This window comes from Megalobrama amblycephala, linkage group LG11, assembly GCF_018812025.1.
Source record: "Megalobrama amblycephala isolate DHTTF-2021 linkage group LG11, ASM1881202v1, whole genome shotgun sequence".
Taxonomy (NCBI): Eukaryota; Metazoa; Chordata; class Actinopteri; order Cypriniformes; family Xenocyprididae; genus Megalobrama; species Megalobrama amblycephala.
This window is the reverse complement of record NC_063054.1, coordinates 2,040,150-2,060,632: the sequence shown is the minus strand read 5'-3', so window position 1 is coordinate 2,060,632 and position 20,483 is coordinate 2,040,150. Positions and strand designations below refer to the sequence as shown.

General features: G+C 38.7%; 2 protein-coding genes across 3 annotated transcripts in view; both read right to left on the bottom strand.

The window, feature by feature from the left end:
• LOC125278895 (NACHT, LRR and PYD domains-containing protein 3-like) overlaps nucleotides 1–8,961 on the bottom strand; it is a 52,846-nt gene extending 43,885 nt beyond the window's left edge. The window contains 3 exon segments of the mRNA XM_048208297.1: nucleotides 4,299–4,424; nucleotides 4,521–4,666; nucleotides 8,832–8,961. Of these exon segments, the coding sequence (XP_048064254.1) occupies nucleotides 4,299–4,424; nucleotides 4,521–4,645 (251 nt within the window). The 5' untranslated portion in view covers nucleotides 4,646–4,666; nucleotides 8,832–8,961.
• Nucleotides 8,962–10,025: 1,064 nt separating this feature from the next.
• The window catches only part of LOC125278893 (NACHT, LRR and PYD domains-containing protein 12-like), a 50,197-nt gene continuing 39,739 nt past the window's right edge, over nucleotides 10,026–20,483 (bottom strand). The window contains exons 5-12 of one of the 2 annotated variants that reach the window (XM_048208294.1): nucleotides 20,274–20,447; nucleotides 19,999–20,172; nucleotides 19,728–19,901; nucleotides 19,454–19,627; nucleotides 19,177–19,350; nucleotides 11,733–11,903; nucleotides 11,607–11,653; nucleotides 10,026–11,453 (exon numbers count right to left, since the gene is read on the bottom strand). In XM_048208294.1, coding sequence (XP_048064251.1) covers nucleotides 10,918–11,453; nucleotides 11,607–11,653; nucleotides 11,733–11,903; nucleotides 19,177–19,350; nucleotides 19,454–19,627; nucleotides 19,728–19,901; nucleotides 19,999–20,172; nucleotides 20,274–20,447 — 1,624 coding nt within the window. In that variant the 3' untranslated portion in view covers nucleotides 10,026–10,917. The remainder of the gene's footprint in view (nucleotides 11,454–11,606; nucleotides 11,654–11,732; nucleotides 11,904–19,176; nucleotides 19,351–19,453; nucleotides 19,628–19,727; nucleotides 19,902–19,998; nucleotides 20,173–20,273; nucleotides 20,448–20,483) is intronic. The other variant, XM_048208295.1, reaches the window with a different exon arrangement.

Sequence of the window (20,483 nt, the reverse complement as noted above, 5' to 3'; positions counted from 1 at the left end):
GGCTGAAGAGGTTGATGGAGATGGAGTTCGAGATGCTTTTCGTCAAGGAGCTCAGAACTTACAGATTTGCTCTCAGTCCTGTCTTTCCTTTCCTTCTGACAGCACCACTGTCAAAGCCTGTTTAAGTTTACATGATCAGTGGGAAGAAACATTTCAAGCTAGAGCAGTGCAATTAATTCAGTCTTACCAAGATCTAGTTCCAGCTGGTGCTGATACCCTTCCAACGATCCCTGCAGATGAAAATTCGTGAATTGCAAGAAGCCGATTCAGTCATTTCAAGAGTGACATTCTTTTTGAACCTAAAGCGTCAACCATCGAGGCGAGAAAAGGCCAACATGAGTTCCAGAGCCATAACTCTCCTCAGACAATGGGACAAATTAAAGATTAAGGATGGAATACTCTACCGAGTCACACAAGATCCACACAGTAAACAAAAGCGGTCTCAACTGATCTTACCCTCTAGCCTCAAAGACCAAGCTTTGAAGGGTGTGCACGATTTAGGCGGGTCATCAAGGCCAAGCGAGAACCATTCATCTAGCCCGCCAACGCTTCTTCTGGCCGGGAATGGGGAAGGATGTTTGTGAATACATCAAGTGCTGTCAAAGATGCATCCTGGCCAAGGCTCCCGAACCATCTGCACGAGCCCCGCTTGAAAGTATTAAGACCTCTATGCCTATGGAGTTGGTATGTCTGGATTTCTGGACTGCGGAGGATGCGAAGAAACGCTCAGTTGATGTGCTTGTTATGACAGACCATTTCACGAAGTTGGCTCATGCCTTCCCTTGTGCGAATCAGTCCGCAAAACAAGTCGCAAGGAAGCTTTGGGACCGTGTATTCTGTGTGTACGGATTCCCGAGTCGCATTCACACGGACCAGGGAGCCAACTTCGAAAGTGCCCTTCTAGCGGAGTTGTTAAAACTATCAGGGGTCGCCAAGTCTCACACCACCGCCTACCACCCAATGGGAAATGGAGGCGTAGAGAGGTTTAATCGTACTTTGGGGAGTATGCTCCGAACCCTGCCTCTGAAAGAAAAGCACAAATGGCCAGAGCAAATACAAACACTGACCTTCGCCTACAACGCTACGGTCCATGAGACGACAGGGTATGCGCCATTTCAGCTTATGTTTGGACGTGTACCGAAGATTGCCGGTGGACGTTATGTTCAGACAGGTGCTGCATGACCCCGCAGTTGTAGATCATGGTACTTACCTGAAGTCGTTGATGTCATACCTCCATGAAGCAGTTGAGATCGCGCAGCGACACTCTGAAAAAGAGCAGAGGAAACAGGCAAAAGGTTACAACAAGAAAGCCAGAGGTACATGTCTAAATATTGGGGACCGTGTGCTGGTGGCGAATAAAGGAGAAAGAGGAAAGAGGAAGCTAGCAGATAAGTGGGACCCTGTAGTGTACACTGTAGTGGACAGAAACCTGCAGACGCACACTTACAAGCTGAAAAATGAAAAAGGAAGTGTGAGGATAGTGCACAGAAACCTGCTGTTGGATATTAGTTTCTTACCTGTTGAGTCATCTGAGGATGAGAGAAGCATACTACCTTCTGCAGAGTGTGAGACACATAGCATCAGGAGTGAGTTCTGCGAGGAAGACTTCGATCCGATGGATGTGGAGGAAAGAACCATGAGATGGGTTAATGAAGACACTGAAAGCTTGGTAGCTCAAGAGTCTGAAAGCCCTGGAGTTCAAGACTCTGCTGTTGAGGAAGCTTTGGGAACAGACCACCTCAGTTCAGATGGAAAAGAGTCCAGTGATGAGTTGCAGACTCAAGAGATCAGTAGCAGAGAACTTCCTCAGAGTGAAATTGAAGCCAGTCCAACATCTCTTGACGTAAACTTTGACTGTGACACAGATACACATACACCAGTTCTGACTGACAGTCATACAGTCACTCATACTGACACCCAAGTTCCAGTTCCTGATATTCAGGGTGTTAGAACACGAGCAGGTAGAGTTGTTAAGAAAGTGAACAGATTAATTGAGTCGATGGTTCAGAAACCCTTTTACATCCAAGGTGTAGGAAGTAATCTGAAAAAGAGAACTGGGTCATTTCTTTCTCTGTTCTAAAGAGTTTTCTTATGTATTCTGTTTTTGTATGATGTGAAGAGACATTTTGATTCCAAATACGAAATATATAAGGGTCAGGTCATATTATGGTGTACAAGGCATCGTAATGTTCCAAGATGATCTTAGGCTTGATCACCCTGAGGTTTTTCTTGACCTATTAGTGGGTAACTTACAAGTTGAACTAATGAAAGTTTCATTGTAGACCTGTACCAGTTATTTGGTTTGGATCCTAGTACGGATTTTAGTGAAATCCGGAAGGGGTGTATGTAACGAGTTAAAGTAAATACAATTTGAATGTTACACATTGCTTTTCACTAAAATCCTTCAAATGTATTTTATATTTATTTATTCCCGTTTTCTTTGAGTAATATGTTGATTCTACTGTTCACTATTTAGAAACTTTTATTTTGACATTTTCTTCTGGCGCTTTGCTGACGCCATTTTCGAGTGACTGCGCGCCTCTCGCCAGTTCACATTGGTTATGCTGGGGAGAGGTAAGCGTTTTTCTGAGCTCTGCATTTTACGAGTGAAATAAGTTGACAAAGTTTATAAATCAACTAAATATCTTATTGTAAATAGTACTGAGACTATTTGCAGTGTTCTGTTGTATGTTTTATACGTGAGTGGATTGAGAATATAAAGTTATATCGTGTGGGCCGTATGATATGCTATTCGCATGGTTTAGAGTTATCAATCAGCTAACAAATGTTATATCATACAGGTTTGTCTTATGAAACACCCACAAGAGAGAGATATGAACTTTATTCATATAAATCAACAGGTATTTCACTCTTTATTGTCTTTTGATGTCCTTTTATTCTTTTGTACTGTGTTAATGCTGTAATGTTTCAATGTTAATGTTTATTTTTTTCTATTGTAACACAAAATGAGTTCACATTGGTTATGCTGGGGAGAGGTTTGTCTTATGAAACACCCACAAGAGAGAGATATGAACTTTATTCATATAAATCAACAGATGGAGTGAAGTTAATGCTGGCTCTGGCTGACATTAAATCCCTTTTTTGGTGAACCACATCAGAAGTGTCCAGAGTCTTCTTACACACAACGCAGATAGTGGTAACGGCGGTCAGCAGAGGACCGGTTACAAATGCATAGAACGAATATACTGACACATATCCAGTTTCTTTCTCAACTGTTCGCTTATGACATAACAGAGAATACTTGCCGAGATGGGTATTTTGACATCGTTTTGTGTGTATATGTCCATTCAAGCACAAGTAAATGCAAAAGAGGAATAAATTTGGTGTTCGAGCGCTGTCTGAAATGCACCTTTCTCTCTCTGCGTGCACACTTCAGGTGTGTGAGGCTGCAGCGCACAGGTCCCAATTTTTGCCTCTTCTTCCATGTTTAAAATCTTTGAATGTGTTAATTGGCAAGACAAAACATGTTCAAATGATAAAATTTCACTCTATGATGATTACATTTAGTGGTTAATCCACGAATCACATTCATGCCAAACCATGGGACCTTGTTCGTACAGATCACAGATCAACTGTGATTCGTTGCACACCTAATAATTAAAGAACACACTTATCATGATTGCTATCTTAACAGAGATGGAGAAAAATCCTACTACAGTTACTAAAATGTCCCTGTCCAAAAATGTTGGTACTCAAAACCGCTTCCCTCCACGTTTTCTGATGTGCATTGTTTATTTTTACCACGCATGCATACCTGTGTATCAGTTGCCCCTGTTTATAACTTAACAACTTTAACTAAAAATATACATAAGCTTAACAGAAATTATTCTGATAAGAGTGTTTTTTTCAACAACGAGGTAATGAAACAATTTAAGTTTGATTGGAGTAAAGCCTGTGTTTATGCTATTAAGGAAATGTAATTTTGCCAAAGAAGAACTTTTGATTTAAATAAATATTCATTTAAAAGCAGCCTACTTCAGTGTGATATGTTACCATATCATCATGTTTAACACTGAGAATTTGAATAACTGTATTGTGATGATCAGGTGCAGATATCTAAATCAGAGAAAATCATAGGTTCGGGTGGCTGGCGGGTGGATGATTTTTTTTTTAAAGTGGATTCAGGTAATGTTAGAGCAAATAAAAATCTAATTATCTTAATATTAAAATACCTAAAATATGTGCTTGTAAAAAGTGTTTTCTTCAGCTGTGATTTTAGATTTTGCCACCTCTTCCTTGTTTTGAGCCAGGAAAAACCATGCTAGTTCATATCTCACCTGGGGTCAGAGGTCACTGCGTCATCACTGAAATGAACAGGAGGATTCATGGATCCATCACTCTTCAGAGACACACAGCTGGGTTCAGGAGATAAAGATCTCTGATTCTTCTTTCTCCTGGAGATACTGAGAAAACACCAAAATAATTCTACCTTTAGTTCTGCCTGCCGTTTCATTTATTATGAGTCAGTCTATTGTCTCTAATCCTACATCATGTCTCACCTGGGGTCAGAGGTCACTGCTCCATCACTGAAATGAACTGGAGGATTCATGGATCCGTCACTCTTCATAGACACACAGCTGGGTTCTGCAGATGAAGATCTCTCTCTGCTCTCTCTGTTCCCCATAATGAGAAACTGACTTCAGACCTGCATATGGAAACACAGAGAACAAATCATACATAATGTTTTAATTATTCCAGTAATTCCAGTGAAAACAAATCTTAATTCTACACAGACAGTGACATTCGGGAGAATTTGGTGCTTCAGACTTTGTAGCTTCAGTTTCTGGAGGATCGTTTTCTTACGATGTCCATAAAGTAATGGTTTGCTGACTGTGGAAGAACCAGATCTGAACCCACTGAACCGCTTTAAGAAGAACTGATCAGTGATCCAGACCCAACGTCACTGTCTGACCACACTGGCTGTTTCCATCCAAAGTTGCGAATTTAACTTCTGCACAAATTTGGAATATTGCATAAAACATTTGCGAATGAAGCAGCGTTTCCATCCAATGAGTCGAAGAGAGCAAAATAGTCACTTCCTGATAAATTGGCGCTAAATATCTCTAAGAAAAATGGAAGTTGCTGCAGTAGAAGCCACTGTATAAAATTATTTTCGTATAATAAATGACTCACGCCTTGCGTCAGATGAAACACAATAAACATGTTCTGTCAAGAACAAGTCATGTTCTCTTGCATTCAGATGCCTGGTGTTTATGAATGCAATCATGTGAGGCGCTTCTGGGAGGGAATTAAAACAAACCACTTTAACGACAGACTTTGCTCAGGCATTTCCTAAAACAGCTTTTCAGATACTGAGCAACTAGATCTGTCCACAAGTTGGTCCCAATAGTATCCAGCTGCAGCACCACATTCAGGACCAGTGTTGGGAGCAACACATTACAAGTAACTTGAGTTATCTAATCAGATTACTTTTTCAAGTAACTAATGCATTACTTTTTCAATTTACAACAAAATATCTTATAAAAAGTTACCTTTTTCACATTTATTGACTGGCAGCTCTCCCCATGTTGAGAGAAATTAAGTGCAGACTGTGCGAACATGATGGTTGTTGTAGTTCTAGACTAAACGTGAACATGCATTTACTCATTTTACTAGCACAAAAACATTGTTTTCCTCAAAATGAATAAAAACAGTGAAATGCAAACTCAGAATTTTACGCAAACCTGTAATAATTAACTATATTAAATGACACAGGTATCCTTTATGTATTTATTAACCAATGTCTCTGCACAAGTCAACAAATATATAACACTGTTCTAGTGGTTTTTGGATATTTTAATCAAAAATCTTACATATTGTGCCTTCAGATGTGGAAAATTAGCTTAGTTACTGTATAATCTATCTTGGCTTCATCTTTTAAATATCTCAAACCAGCGACTTCAATAAGGGTGTGTCAATGCCGAAATCACTGAGCACCCACAGAAAGACACAAGATATTGTATAGATTTTATAGTCATCAAAAATAAAATTCTGTCATAACGAAACTTGAATGTTTGTGAATCAAGGCCTGTCCTAAAAGCAGAATCAACAGAGCTCGATAAACAACTCCCTAAAAGTTTAATATGACGGTGACACAAATACGAAAACGTTGTAGGTACATTATGACAATAGCAAAAGCCGTTAAATTAACATACCATAATGTGATATTTATGAATGTTTTAAGTCCTCGAAATGTGAATTTACAGGTCGTAAGAGTCAAGTCTTTACTTTCGGTTTAGACACAGATGCTTCCTCAGAATGTAGCGCATGCGCAGGAGACCACAGGCATCGACAACAAATAAACCCCGCCCATCTCTCTTCTTTTTCTTCTTCTTTTAGTTTTCTGTCGGGTTTCAGTCTATTGTTAAATGTGTTTAATATACTGGAGTGCAAAACATAATTACTTCCTCACTAATTAGTCCATTCTCATGAAAACACTTCATTAAAGCTTAAGTAAAAAAAACAAACAAAAAAAAAACCTTAAAGCTGCTTCCATCTGCTTATTCCCAATTTCTGTTCATTTCTTTCCACTTCCTTTCATTTTGTTATAATTTCTTTTAAATTCAATTCTATCTTAAAGCTTTTGCAATTAATATACACATAATTCTTTATATGCCTCACATTTTTCCTCACAATTTTCATCTTGCCAGTTAAAGATATATAAATTATTGATAGACCTGTGACTTTGTGATTGACAGCAGGGGGTCAGGGTCAATATTCTCTCTAATCAAATGAGCTTTACTGATTTATTTCAACCCCACCAACCCACCCTTCAGATCAATGACTGTCACTGTTCACACATTAAATAATTTTTGCCATAAATTATGCCATAACATTGTTAAACACTGAACTACTTTACAAATCACATTATTCAATAACACAATAAACTCTGAACTGTACTGTACGATCCTTGTTTTGTTCTCTCACTTGTTCATGCATGCGTAACTCTGAGGTCAGAGGTGAAGCATGACGCATTCATCGTCTGTTTAACTTCACTGTTTCAGAAACAAATAACTGTAGTAAATTTAAAAATGAATCCATTATTTTTCTTGCAAATTTGTGTCTGACCTTCAAATCAATATGCTGCTGCTTCACCTGTGATCTGGACAATCATTGGATTGATCTGGATACAATTTTTCTTTTTTCTCTCTGTCAGTTTATACTTTAGAATTCAGTTCTTGAATTGTCTTTTCTCCTGCACTGCCACTCTATCAACCAAAACATAAATTCAAAGGAATCACTGAAACATGTCAACTAAAAAAAGATATTAATATCAAATACTTTTTTCATTAAATAACAGAGAACATAAAGGTTTTTGGGAACACAAAAGCTTTGAAATATAATTTTTCCATCACCTTGTAACAAAACATTCCCATGAGAAACTTTGCATTTGCTCAAAAAAGCACAGAGAGTTTTATTTTCAGATGAATATATGATGTGTGTTTGTAAGTTTGGCATTGACAAAGGTCACATGTGAACGAAATGTTTGCCCCTTTTTCAGTAAAGTTTTGTTTTTTGTCTTGCATCTGATGTTTTTGCATCCTTGGTGGAGTGTGCGGACTCTTTTGATATGATAGACTATTTGGATATTTTTGTCTGCACACTTCATTTGGACTTGTTTGACTACTCTTCAATTATGTTTCAGAAATTGTCTGTGTATAGTATATATATATATATACTGTCACGATATTTGATTTTTCACACCACGGTTATTGTGGAAAAAATAATTCATGATATCAATATATCGCGGTATCTATAGAATCCTTTGGGGGGAAAAACTCATCAGTCTAAATAATTTTTACTTTGTTTATTTAGTTTCTCTTTCAGGGTTGCTGTACATTTTTTAAGTCAAATTTAAGGCTTTTTAAGACCTGAAGAAATACAGGCACACTACAGGTACTGTCAAGTAGTCAGACCACATTTTTAGATGTGGCCAAAACAATCATTTAACATAAATGACCATTTATGAGTTTCTTGTGTTGTTTTGTGTTTCATAATGCTTTACTGTTCAGACTATAATAGATATCCATATATGCCTATTGTTTGACGTGTTATTACATTGTGTGTATTTAATAAACTGTGTATTTTTCCAGGTTTGTGTGTTTATATAAAACTGGGTAAAAACTGATAGTTCAGTTTTTGGTTGGACTTTATTTTAAGGTGATGTAGTTACATGTTACTACACATACTTACTATGGTAATAACAATAAATTGTGCATAATTACAAGTAACCCTAAACATATAGTAAGTACATGTTGTTAATTAATATTACTCAGTATTATTTGATTAATTACAATGTATAAAAGTCACCTTAAAATAAAGTGTAACCCTTTATTTTAAGGTGATTTTTATACATGTCTTTGTTGCACTGTAATTATACATTTAAGTATTGAGTAATATTAAATAATTACATGTACTTATAGGTTTAGGATTTGGTTTGGTTGCATGTAATTATGCATAATTTATAGTTATTACAATAGTATTACATGTAACATGTAACAATGACACTGTAAAATAAAGTGTTACCAAATAAAGTGTAACCAAAAACTGATAAACATTCACTGCAGTAAACGTGTGACAACTAGCCCCGGTGTCCAAACACTGTACTTTCGGTCTGAGTGTTTGTTTGAGAATCAGACAAAGCTGTGTGTTTATGGAGAAACATGTTTCACTCAGTCTCAGCAGAGTCAAGGGAACTTCACGACGCTCGCAATCGCGCGCGCTCGAGCCTCTTCACCAAAACGTGGAGCTTTAAATCTACAGCACAACTGCACGCGCTCGCGCTACTACCACGGAAATGGCTTTGTTACCTGTTTTGAAGCGGAGGTCGTCGTCGTGCTCTGAGCCGAACTCTTTCAGCAGCGACACGAACAAGACCCCGAACGCGTTCTGGATGCCGAACACCGAGCCGTTGCACCACATGGAGGCCAGCATCACCACCCACCCCCAGCCGCCCTCCGGGGGCTCGAACTCCGCCGGCGCTTTCTCCTCGCTCTCCGAGAGTTTACAGCCGCCGTTCTCCTGCTTCTCCTCCGGCGCGTCCGCGGCATTCAGCGCGTCCGTCGGCGCGGCGTCTTGAGTCGGCTCGGAGTGAGTCTCAGTCATGCTGCTCCTGTCTGGATCTCCACTGACAGCCTGAGATGCGTTTGAGTCCGGTGTGAAAGCAGATGACTGTTACACTGGCTGACTGACTACTGTAGCAATAACCTATAAATATAGATGAGCTGCAGGAGGCGGGGCTACAGACCCACTGCCCGAGAGCGATCAGATGAAGACTCCTCCTGGAGAAGCTGTGATGAAGCACATCTGTCCTGAACTGACAAGCGCCATGACGGACCTGCAGTAATGAAACATCTGCATCTGGCCGCAGCGACTCTCCTGTACATGCTTTATTCACACTGTTGAATACAGACATCGAGCTGATTATCAACTGCAGCACAACAATAGGAGTGTGTTTGTGAACTCACAGACTGAATGTGTTGAACAGACTCCAGTAACTCCTGCAGCTGGAGCACATCAGTCTGCGTCACGCGCGCGCGCTCAAGTGTTGTTAAAGTGCTGCACACTCACACTGACACTCGACAAATGCAAGTAAAATGAGTTCTGAGAGCAGTTCATAAAATAAAGTACTGGCATTCACACTGTTAGAGAATTAAATCGCACATATAATGTCTCAGATATCATGATCAAGAGGTTTGGCTATCCTGATCCAGTTAACTTCTGCTGTAACTAAACTATCAGCTGCAAAAATCATCTTTCTCTATTGACACTCATTCAAAAATGAAGTTGGCTCCACTTCTCTAATGAGTCATGTGTACTGATATGAGCACTTTTCACTGTATTTAACGGCTCTGTGGTCCCCCTACTGTTTGTATCACTCCACCAGTCTGTCAGTCTATGAGTTTTTTTCAGCATTTAGTATTTTATTTGTAATAAAGTTTGTGTGCTTTAAAAAAAGTGTTGTTTATACAGTATGTGGAATTAACACACACCCACAATTCTACTACATCAGACATAAACTTTATTTTCTCATGTAATACAAGCAATCAAACCAACATTAGAGATTCTGAGTTAGTCCAACATGATAATAATTAACTGAAAAAAAGATGAGAACATCCATCATGTAACAATACAAAACATTCTCCTACATCATGTGAACGATCTGCTCATACAGGCTATTTTGACAAAATGTGTGTAAATCACACCACAGCCACAGACACTTAGAGATCTCCATAAATCAAAAGAACATATAGCCCAATATGAGCCTTAATGTCATATAATATATATTTTAGTAGATTCATTCTGCATTTGGTTTTCTCTCTTAAAACTCTGCAGTGTATATGTGGCCGTTGGTCCTCCTGGCAGCATGAAAAATAAAATTTTATGTAAAATGCCTATACAGAAAGCAGGTAAAGAGTGCTCCCTTTATAATGACTGAATCTGTCAATCACTTCAGATTCAGCGCTCAAACCCTGCTGTGATCAACGCTGCAAATCACGTAGTAATTAGAAACCTTTGACAGTCTTCAGACTACAGAGCGTGAACACAAATAAGCTTGAGGCTGTTTGAAAGCAGCTGATTATCAGTGGGGACCAAACATAATCTTGATACCCGACCCACTCGCAAATGAATATTATTCCCCACATTATATCTAATATTGTAATTTAATTTATGAAATGAACACCCTAAAAAGTAAAGGGCATGAGACAGTATTTGCAAAACCAAGCTTGAACGACTGACCAGAAGGGATTTGCAGCATCAGACGGGTAATTATTAAGCCCCGCTAGCAGTTGAACGGTTAGCTCTGAATCTAAAAAATGAATTACTATCAAAACAATTAGATGAAGATAAACAACTACACACAAAAGAGGATTTACAAGTGTGTGTGTGTGTGTGTTATTTAATCTGACATAGAGACACTGATGAATCATCATAAACTGTAAATCCAGCATAGAGGGGTTCAGTGAATGTGGTGTTGAATGTGTGTAAATGTGTGAGTGTGTGTGTGTCAGAGACGCTGTAGAAGGACAGAGTGCCGCCCGACACGTCCACATACACTCCTGCTCTATTAGAGGATGTACGGACAACAGGTGGAACAGTCCTGCTCTTATTGTGCCAGACAGTGAATCTGTTACCAGAGCAGTTCAGATTCCAGGATTTGTCATTTAATCCAAACACACAGTCACTCCCTCCTTTCCTGCTGATTTCTTTATATGTCACTGATATTTCAGCACCTCTTCCGCTCCATTCAGCCTCCCAGTAATAGCGTCCAGTCAGACTCTCTCTACACAGAACTTGAAGATACTTTTCAAATCTCTCTGGATGATCAGGATACGGCTGCTTCTCTTTCACAAACGTCACCTTCCTGTTCTCCTCAAACAGAATGAGACGAGTGTTTACTGTGTTTGGATCCAGTGTGAGATCACAGGCCCCTGAACACAAGAAGAGAGAAACATCTATAACATCAAAACAACAGTCACTAGACAAGTGTGTGTGTCTCTGTGTGTGTTTGAGTGTGAAGTGTGTGTATTAGAGGTGTGTGCGAGTGTGTGTGTGTGTGTGAGTGCGAGTGTGTGTAGACCTACACTTTTGTGGTCCTGCTGTGATCCTGATCTCTCCTCCATGATCCACACTATAAACACAGAAGCACACATTAATGTAGATATGAATCATGCACATGTTCAGTATGTCAGAATCAGTGTTTGACACACTTGAGTATCTGCAGTGAACAGTTTAGATCCTTCAGTTTGTCCATCAGCTTGACTCCTGGTTCTCCTGGGTGATTGTAGCTCAGATCCAGCTCTCTCAGGTGTGAGGGGTTTGAACTCAGAGCTGAAGACACAAAACCACAGCCTTCCTCTGTCACCATACAACCAGACAACCTACAGATGGATCAAAACAGCCTCATCATCCACAAAACACACATCAACACTCAACAGTTGAGTGAATATCATTCATAGTGTGAATTTATAAAAGAGTTTTCTTTATTTGTCTCACTCAAAAAAACATTTTCATATTTCTATATTAACCACATCTAAACACACTGGATTTTCAAACACAATCAAAAATGCAACTCAATCAAATATATCAGAAATGTAGGCTGTGTCCGAAAACTGGAAAATGCTGCCTTCAGAGGACACATTTCAAGGTAGGAAGGCATCAAGGCATGTCCGAATCCAATGTTAGCTTCACTTCCTGTCTCCTGAGATAACTTCCTCTGATCGATTTTTGAAGGCAGCATAGATGCATCCTTCACTCCCTTTGATATCCCACAATCCTGTGCTTACATTCTGTGACAGTTAAGCTAGAAAAATAAAGATGGTGCCCAAAAGTTGGGTTTGCTGGTCAGTTTGGGTGTAAATGTAAGTGTTTGACCAACATTTTCCACTTTTGATGTGATTTCTAGCGAGAAATTACAATTATAGTAATTATTTGTTTAGTTCTCACCAAAGAGCACACTATATTGCAGTAGATCAGGGATGGGCAATTGGTAGCCCGCCATGTCTTTAAATACGCCACCGCTGGACCACTCGGATGATCAATTTTAAAACATTTGAAAAGCAAGTTATGCGTTCAGAATATGATAATACTAAATCAAACCAGGAGAGGTCGCTATTTCCATCCGATCCCCGTATTAATTACAGCATAGGATGTGCACACTAATGTGAAAGTTTATTAAAATTAGCAAAAATAAACGAAAAATTGACAATAAAAATCGTGTTTTCAGTCAGGATAGTTAACTGATTATCTCTTTTTACTAAGTTCAAGGGGTCACCAATATTTTTATTATTATTATTATTTTTTTTTTTTTTGGAAACGAAATCTGTAATTAAAGATTTTAATGTGAATTGCCATTTCACCACTGAACTGATCTCAAAATCTGCTTCTCCACAATCTGGCTGAACGGTTCTAAGAATGGTAAGGAACGGTTCCAGTTGTATTTCCACTTGAGTCTGGTACGGCACGGCACAATTAGGGGAGAGTGGGGTAAAGTGAGACACTTTTTACATTTGCTCCCCTCTAAGCGAGCTAAAATGATATAAGTAAAAATTTACACATTTCCCATAAATTTAGAATGTTTCCTAGCCATGGAAATTATCAGAATGTATTCAGGATGAAGGTCAGTGAAAATATGATTGTTTTTTAAAAAGTCGTCTTGTGTCTCACTTTACCCCATCTTAGGGGTAAACCGAGACAGACCAGAGAAATCAAGGAGGTAAACTGATCCACTATTTTTTTCACTCTGAAACTACCATAATAACACATGTTGTAACAGTTAGAATCCTGACAGCTAGCTTGACAACCACACATTCCAGAACTAATGTCGGACTATTAACAGAATCATGGGGATTGGTCAGTTAAGCTTTCTAAACACTTGAAAGTAACTCTGAACAAAATCAAATACAACATAATATAATTCAAAATATTTAATTAACATTCAAATGACAGATAGAACCAGTTAGATTAGAACACAGTCTGGGGGTCAGAACACAGGACCCCTAGGGCGTGTTCACATTTGTCATGTTTGGTTCGATTAAAACGAACCCTGGTGCGATTGCTCAGTTAGTGCGGTTCGTTTGAACATATGTGAACGCTGCCCTAAAAAGAGACCCTAAAAAGGATAGAATCCTCACGCATGTCAGTTTTTCTTGTCATAGTCGCGAGTTGCCCAACACAGGCATCAGACGCGCCTCTCGTTTGTGTGTGTGACGGATGGATTCCTGCCGCTGTTTTGACTACTTTACACATTTTATGAGCTCTTCACTAGTTCCCAACTGGCCAAAATACCATCAAACGCAGGCTACGCGCTGCTACGCACACACAACGAGCGCATTTACCTCAGCACACAGCATTGTTTGGGATTGTAAAGTTCCATCTCAAAATAGGCAATACGACATAAAATCCGACCAATCACATTGTGAATGTATCCCTATGCCTCAAGGTTCGGTATCTTTTGGTTCGGTGATAAAATTGCCAATCTGAACGCTAATTGGACCAGGACTAAATGTTTTTTTTTCTTCTTTGGTCCAGACCAAATTAACCAAACGAACCGAACTACAAGTGTGACCGCACACTTAAAGCCAGCTAGTGTCTGGAGGTCAGAGCAAAGCACAATCAGAACCAGCTAGAACAGCCTGGGACTCAGAACACAGGACTAGACCCACCTGTATTAGAACATCAGCCTACTGTCATACTCTACAACTAGGCCTACTCTACATTCCAGCCCTGAAGGTTACAGGGAAAGATGAGGAGTTGCTCTCTCCAACTCTCCAGGCCTTTTAGGTTGAGGCAGCTTCTTCACCACATCACTTTTAGGAACATGTTTCCACCACTAAATAATTAATTAAAAACAGTATACAACTTTTTATCTCAGCATTGTGACTTTTTTTCTTGCAATTCTGACTTTTTTTCCTCACAATTGTGAGTTATAAAGTCACAATTCTAAGATATAAACTCGCAATTGTGAGAAAAAAAAAAGTCAGAATTGTTACTATAATTGCGAGTTTATATCTCAGAATTGTGACTATATCACGCAATTGCGAGTTTATATCTGGCAATTCTAACTTTATAACTCGCAATTGTTAGAAAAAAAGTCAGAATTCTGAGATAAAGTCGCAATTACGGTTTTTATTTATTTATTTTTTTAAAGTGGTGAAAACAAGCTTCCATATTATAAAGTCTAGAAAGCGTGCATAAAAGCGCTTCCTTATAACTACTAAGCTGTCACTCATCTTAATTCATTGCGATCTCACAAAGTTCTACTAATCGATTAAGCTGACTACAATGAATATCTTATTTGGCCTACATAATAAATATACTTTTTTGTTAAAAGTTAAATTATAACGAGAGGATTTGAGTGTGCAGATCTCAGCACTGGACTTAAAGGATTAGTTCACTTTTAAATAAACTTTTCCTGATAATTTACTCACCCCCATGTCATCCAAGATGTCCATGTCTTTCTTTCTTCAGTCGAAAAGAAATTAAGGTTTTTGATGAAAACATTCCAGGATTTTTTTCCATATAGTAGACTTCAATGGGCACCAAACAGTTGAAGGTCATAATTAGTTTCACTGCAGCTTCAAATTGTTCAACACGATCCCAGATGAGAAATAAGGGTCTTATATAATTTTCAATTTTTTTCAGAAAATGAGCGATGGTTTCACTAGATAAGTTTTAACCATAAATGCTCATCTTGAACTAGCTCTCTTCTTCTTCTCCTCTGTTAGAATTCCAGCAGTGTAGATGCTGCTAAGTGTATTACTGCCCTCCACAGGCCAAAGTTTGAACTAATTGTTATATATTATTGAACTAGCATATTGCATATAAAAATTAGTTCAAACTTTGACCTGTGGAGGGCAGTAATACGCTTAGCAGTGTCTACACTGCTGGAATTCTAACAGAGGAGAAGAAGAAGAGAGCTAGTTCAAGATGAGCATTTATGGTTAAAACTTTTTCAGAAAATGAGCGATGGTTTCACTAGATAAGACCCTTATTTCTCATCTGGGATCGTGTAGAACAATTTGAAGCTGCAGTGAAACTAATTATGACCTTCAACTGTTTGGTGCCCATTGAAGTCTACTATATGGAGAAAAATCCTGGAATGTTTTCATCAAAAACCTTAATTTCTTTTTGACTGAAGAAAGAAAGACATGGATATTTTGGATGACATGGGGGTGAGTAAATTATCAGGAAAAGTTTATTTAAAAGTGAACTAATCCTTTAAACTCATGCGTTCAAGAAATCATCAAGTAACCTAAGTTCTGTGATTGACTACATTGCTCAAAAATACGTTGTAAATAGCAAATAAAAAACCTGTTTATATTAGTTTTGACGCTCTCAAGAGCACAATCACCAAATCTGTTTATGATGAGTCTGAGAGCATTCGCGAGAGTGCAGAATCAAAGTCCCTTTAAGACAAGTCATTTCACTCGGCGGCCATCTTTGAAATGCCTCTCGGGCATCCTGGGCATCATGCAATCTCTTTGAATGGGGAAACATCAAATTCTCCAAAACTGTTCGCCAACCTTACGATTAAATTTCATATTTGAAATCAACAATGAAATCTAACAACAATCGGCTCATAAATTTAGTTTCTAAATGCTCAAATCATGACAAAGAAACTGTATTTTTCAAGCTGGATCAAGCTAATGCGCATGCGCAGACCAAAATGCGTGTCTCTCCGGAGGCGCGCATCTGACTGTTTCTATAAAAAACGGTGATTCTAACGGCCACTGAAGTGACGCGAAGACTTTACCAGTCGGCGATTGGCTCTTATTTAGAAGGCGGGACTTATTCCGCCATATTGCGCGTTACACTTTCTCCCATTCAAAACAATAAGAGTGACACGTCTTGTGTTATTCTATAGTCTTTGGCAGAATTCAGTTAGAATTCCAAGTTCAGCTCACGCACTGAACAAAACTCCGGTGTTTTAGCGATGACTAATCTGAACGCCTCTGATTGGCCATTGCAATTGTAAGCTCAACAGAATCGTGTGTGATTGGTTATAGTGTGCAACGCTGTATAACGCGTAAAAAGTATAACCCGACATGAGCAGATCTATATTAAATGCCGCAACCAACACTTTTCATCTAATTTTCACTTTATTACTAGATTTAGTTTAAATGTGCAGCTGCATTTTAGCAAGCCCACTCTAATTTTTGACCCATTGCCAGGGGAAGCCTAGCCTTCCCCAGCCTTACGCATGCTCCACCTATAGCCTAATCAGCAATCAAGCACACGCATAAAACTTGCCACAGGGCCTGGTAAACGTAATTATTATGAGTGTGTAGTGAAAAAGCAGCAAGCAGACTTTCTAAACATTTTAATAATTTATTGTTAATGTTTTCCGTTTTCGGCTGCAAAGATGAAGTCTACGATGTTGATTCGTCATGTCCACTAGTAGTGGACATAATCTAAGAATATGTAGGCTATTTTCCATTTGAATTGGTTTGATTAAAAGTGGGCATTTCAAGCTTTCTACAGATATATTTCTCGTGTCTGTGAGGGAAGTACGGTTCATGTTTGTTACGTAGGCTACTCAAGTTCACAGAGACGGCAGAACACATCCTGGCTGTTTTCATTTTACAAAAACACAATGTTTTCTGTTATTGTGAGTTTACAGAAATAAAAGTAGACCCTTTACAGTGTATATTATTCTTATCTGTATGACCAAAATGACGGAGTATTTTGAGTGATCGATCGCACCGGCGCCTCCATGTCAAACAGTAAGCGCGCTCTCCACACAAACACCTGGATACGCGCCTAATAATAGCGCGCATTTATCTAGGACTCAGTTAAGATTTGCGGACTTGTAAAGTTGCTACTACTTACATGTTTCAAGTGATAAGCCGTATTTGAGGTCGATGAATAATAGGCAAATGTTTTTATTTCCTGCCATTAACGATCTCTCCCTCACAAACTGCGTGACTTTGCCACTTCTGTCTTGATGTATCCAATTCCTTGAAGTATCAGGTCAATTTAGGTAATTTTTTTCAGTATATCTTGTTCACGTTGTTCTTTTAACCTTTGTATTTTCCGTTTTTTGTGCTACAGTATAGTACTTTCTTTCGGACATTTTGCCGCTATGCCGTCTAGCAATAGCAGTGAAGTAAATGAAAATGATTGACGTGATTTGCTCAGCAGCTGATTGGACAGATGTGACCCAAAAGTCACATCTATCCAATCACCTGTTGTTGTTGTTTTCTTTTTTTCTTATGGGCCAATGCGGGGCTTTTTTTGTCCGTGCTGTAAATTTAAAAAATAAATAAAAAATATTCTGGCCAATCCGGGGCCCCTGCACACATGGGGCCCCTAGGCTGCAGCCTAGGTAAGCCTGTGCGTTAATCCGTGCCTGTCCATAAGAGTTTATGCACATGATTTCTTGTCAGATAAAAAAATTATGACTCAAACGAGTTAGATTTTTATGCACATTTTTAGAATTTATGTGCATTTCCATCCAGCAGTTTTGTATGCAATATCCTAAAATGCACATTAAAAGAGGTGGATGGAAACAGCAAATGTGATATTTAATTTGCTGAGGTTTTAAATGTGCTTTGATTAATCTACTGATAAAGAGTGCTCTGCTAGGACTGTTTGCGATCCGACATTTACGGAGCCCCGGACATGACATTCTTGCTTGTCATGTGTGGGGCTCCATAGACATTATCAAGTATATCATTTACTTTACAAAATCCAAACAAAAACATGCCTTGAGAGTCCAAGCATTCACTGCGTTATGCTGCCTAATGGAAAGCAGTTTGAAAAAAAAGTCATACAGGGGCATTTCTTGTTTTTGTTATATTTGTGATATTTATCATGTGATAAAGTTGACCAATATTACAAAGACAGAGTGCGGTATTCCTGAACGTAAGTATGATTGCAAATAAGTTGTTATTTTAAACAGTTAAATAAATAATAGTTTATATTGTGAGCTTTAGACACAATATTGTCTGGTTTTGCTTTCTTTCACCAATGAAAATAGTTCCAAACAAATCCACAGCAGAACTGTTGAGCATTTATCAGATTTTCACTAAACCATTATCATGGTCAAAAAAAAAAAAAAAATAAATAAATAAATAAATAAATATCACAACAGTATTACCACGATAACTGGAGAAATTTTGAAAATAAATAATGCTAACAGTCAAATTAATTTTTTTTGTTTTTAATTTTTGTCCAATGAATCACACTTAAAAATAAGAGTGTTGGCAGGTGGAGTGTAAATGCACATCAAATGCTAACAGAACCTGTTATTATCAGTCCTTCTGTCTACATTGGACATGTCAAAGTGAACATTCAAAACCTATTTGCCCTGTTGTCAGAGCAAGCACGTACATCAGACATAAAACGGGGGCTCAGGTTAACTGTTGTCAGCTTGTCGCATGGGTTCTATTTGATTTTGACATGTCGTGCTGCCCACGTCCAGTGTAGACAGTGTTTTTTACAGAATTCAGACAACTGTCACACTGGTGAGCTAACTTTTGTAAGTGTCTCCCTTTCATCTGTCCTCTCCTCTGACATGATTTTGTGTGGGAGAAGTAGCTACATACTCCTGTTCCTTGTTCAGATTACTCCATTAAAGATTCCTGAGGAGATCTCCTTTGTCGTGCGATTGGATACTACAACCCACCGTGACACTTATATATTCTTAAATACCTTAGTATCTGCAGCTGACAGTTTGGACTCTTCAGTCCATCAAAAAGAAGATTCACTCCTGAATCCTGCAGGTCATTGTTACTCAGCTCCAGCTCTCTCAGGACACAGTTTGAGGATTGAAGAACTGATGACAAACTCTTACAACACTGAACAGAGAGATTACAGCCAACAAGTCTGAAATAGAGCAGAACACACACATCAACAGTCAGATCATCTACAAACGCATCAACATTTTGACCATCTCACTGTAAATGATCTCTTATATGTTCTTAAATACCTCAATATTTTCAGCTGACAGTTTGGACTCTTCAGTGCATCAGAAAGAAGCTTCACACCTGAATCCTGTAGGTCATTGTAACTCAGGTCCAGCGCTCTCATGACACAGTTTGAGGATTGTAGAGCTGATGACAAACTCTCACAACACTGAACAGAGAGATTACAGCCAGCAAGTCTGAAAGAGAGCAGAACACACACATCAAAAATAAGATCTACAAACATATCGACATTATGAGAGTCTAACTGTAAATTTGATTTTATATGTTCTTAATTACCTCAGTATCTGCAACTGACATTTTGGACTCTTCATTGCATCAGAAAGAAGCTTCACTGCTGAATACTGCAAGTCATTGTTACTCAGGTCCAGCTCTCTCAGGACACAGTTTGAGGATTGAAGAGCTGATGGTACACTCTCACAACCACGACCAGAGAGATTACAGCCAGTAAGTCTGAAAGAGAGAACACACACATCAACAATAAGATCTACAAACACAACGACATTATGAGAGTCTGGCTGTAAATTTGATTTTATATGACCATAATTACCTCAGTATCTGCAGCTGACAGTTTGGACTCTTCAGTGCATCAGAAAGAAGCTTCACTCTTGAATCCTGCAGATCATTGTTACTCAGATCCAGCTCTCTCAGGACACAGTTTGAGGATTGAAGAGCTGATGACAAACTTTCACAAGACTGAACAGAGAGATTACAGCCAGCAAGTCTGAAAGAGAGCAGAACACACACATCAACAATAAGATCTACAAACACATCGACATTATGAGAGTCTGACTGTAAATTTGATTTTATAATGATGTTAATCACCTCAATATCTGCAGCTGACAGTTCGGACTTTTCAGTCTATCAGAAACAAGCTTCACTGCTGTATCCTGCAATTCATTGTTACTCAGGTCCAGCTCTCTCAGGACACAGTTTGAGAAGTAAAGAACTGATGGCAAACTCTCACAACACTGAACAGAGAGATTACAGCCAACAAGTCTGAAAGAGAGCAGAACACACACATCAACAGTCAGA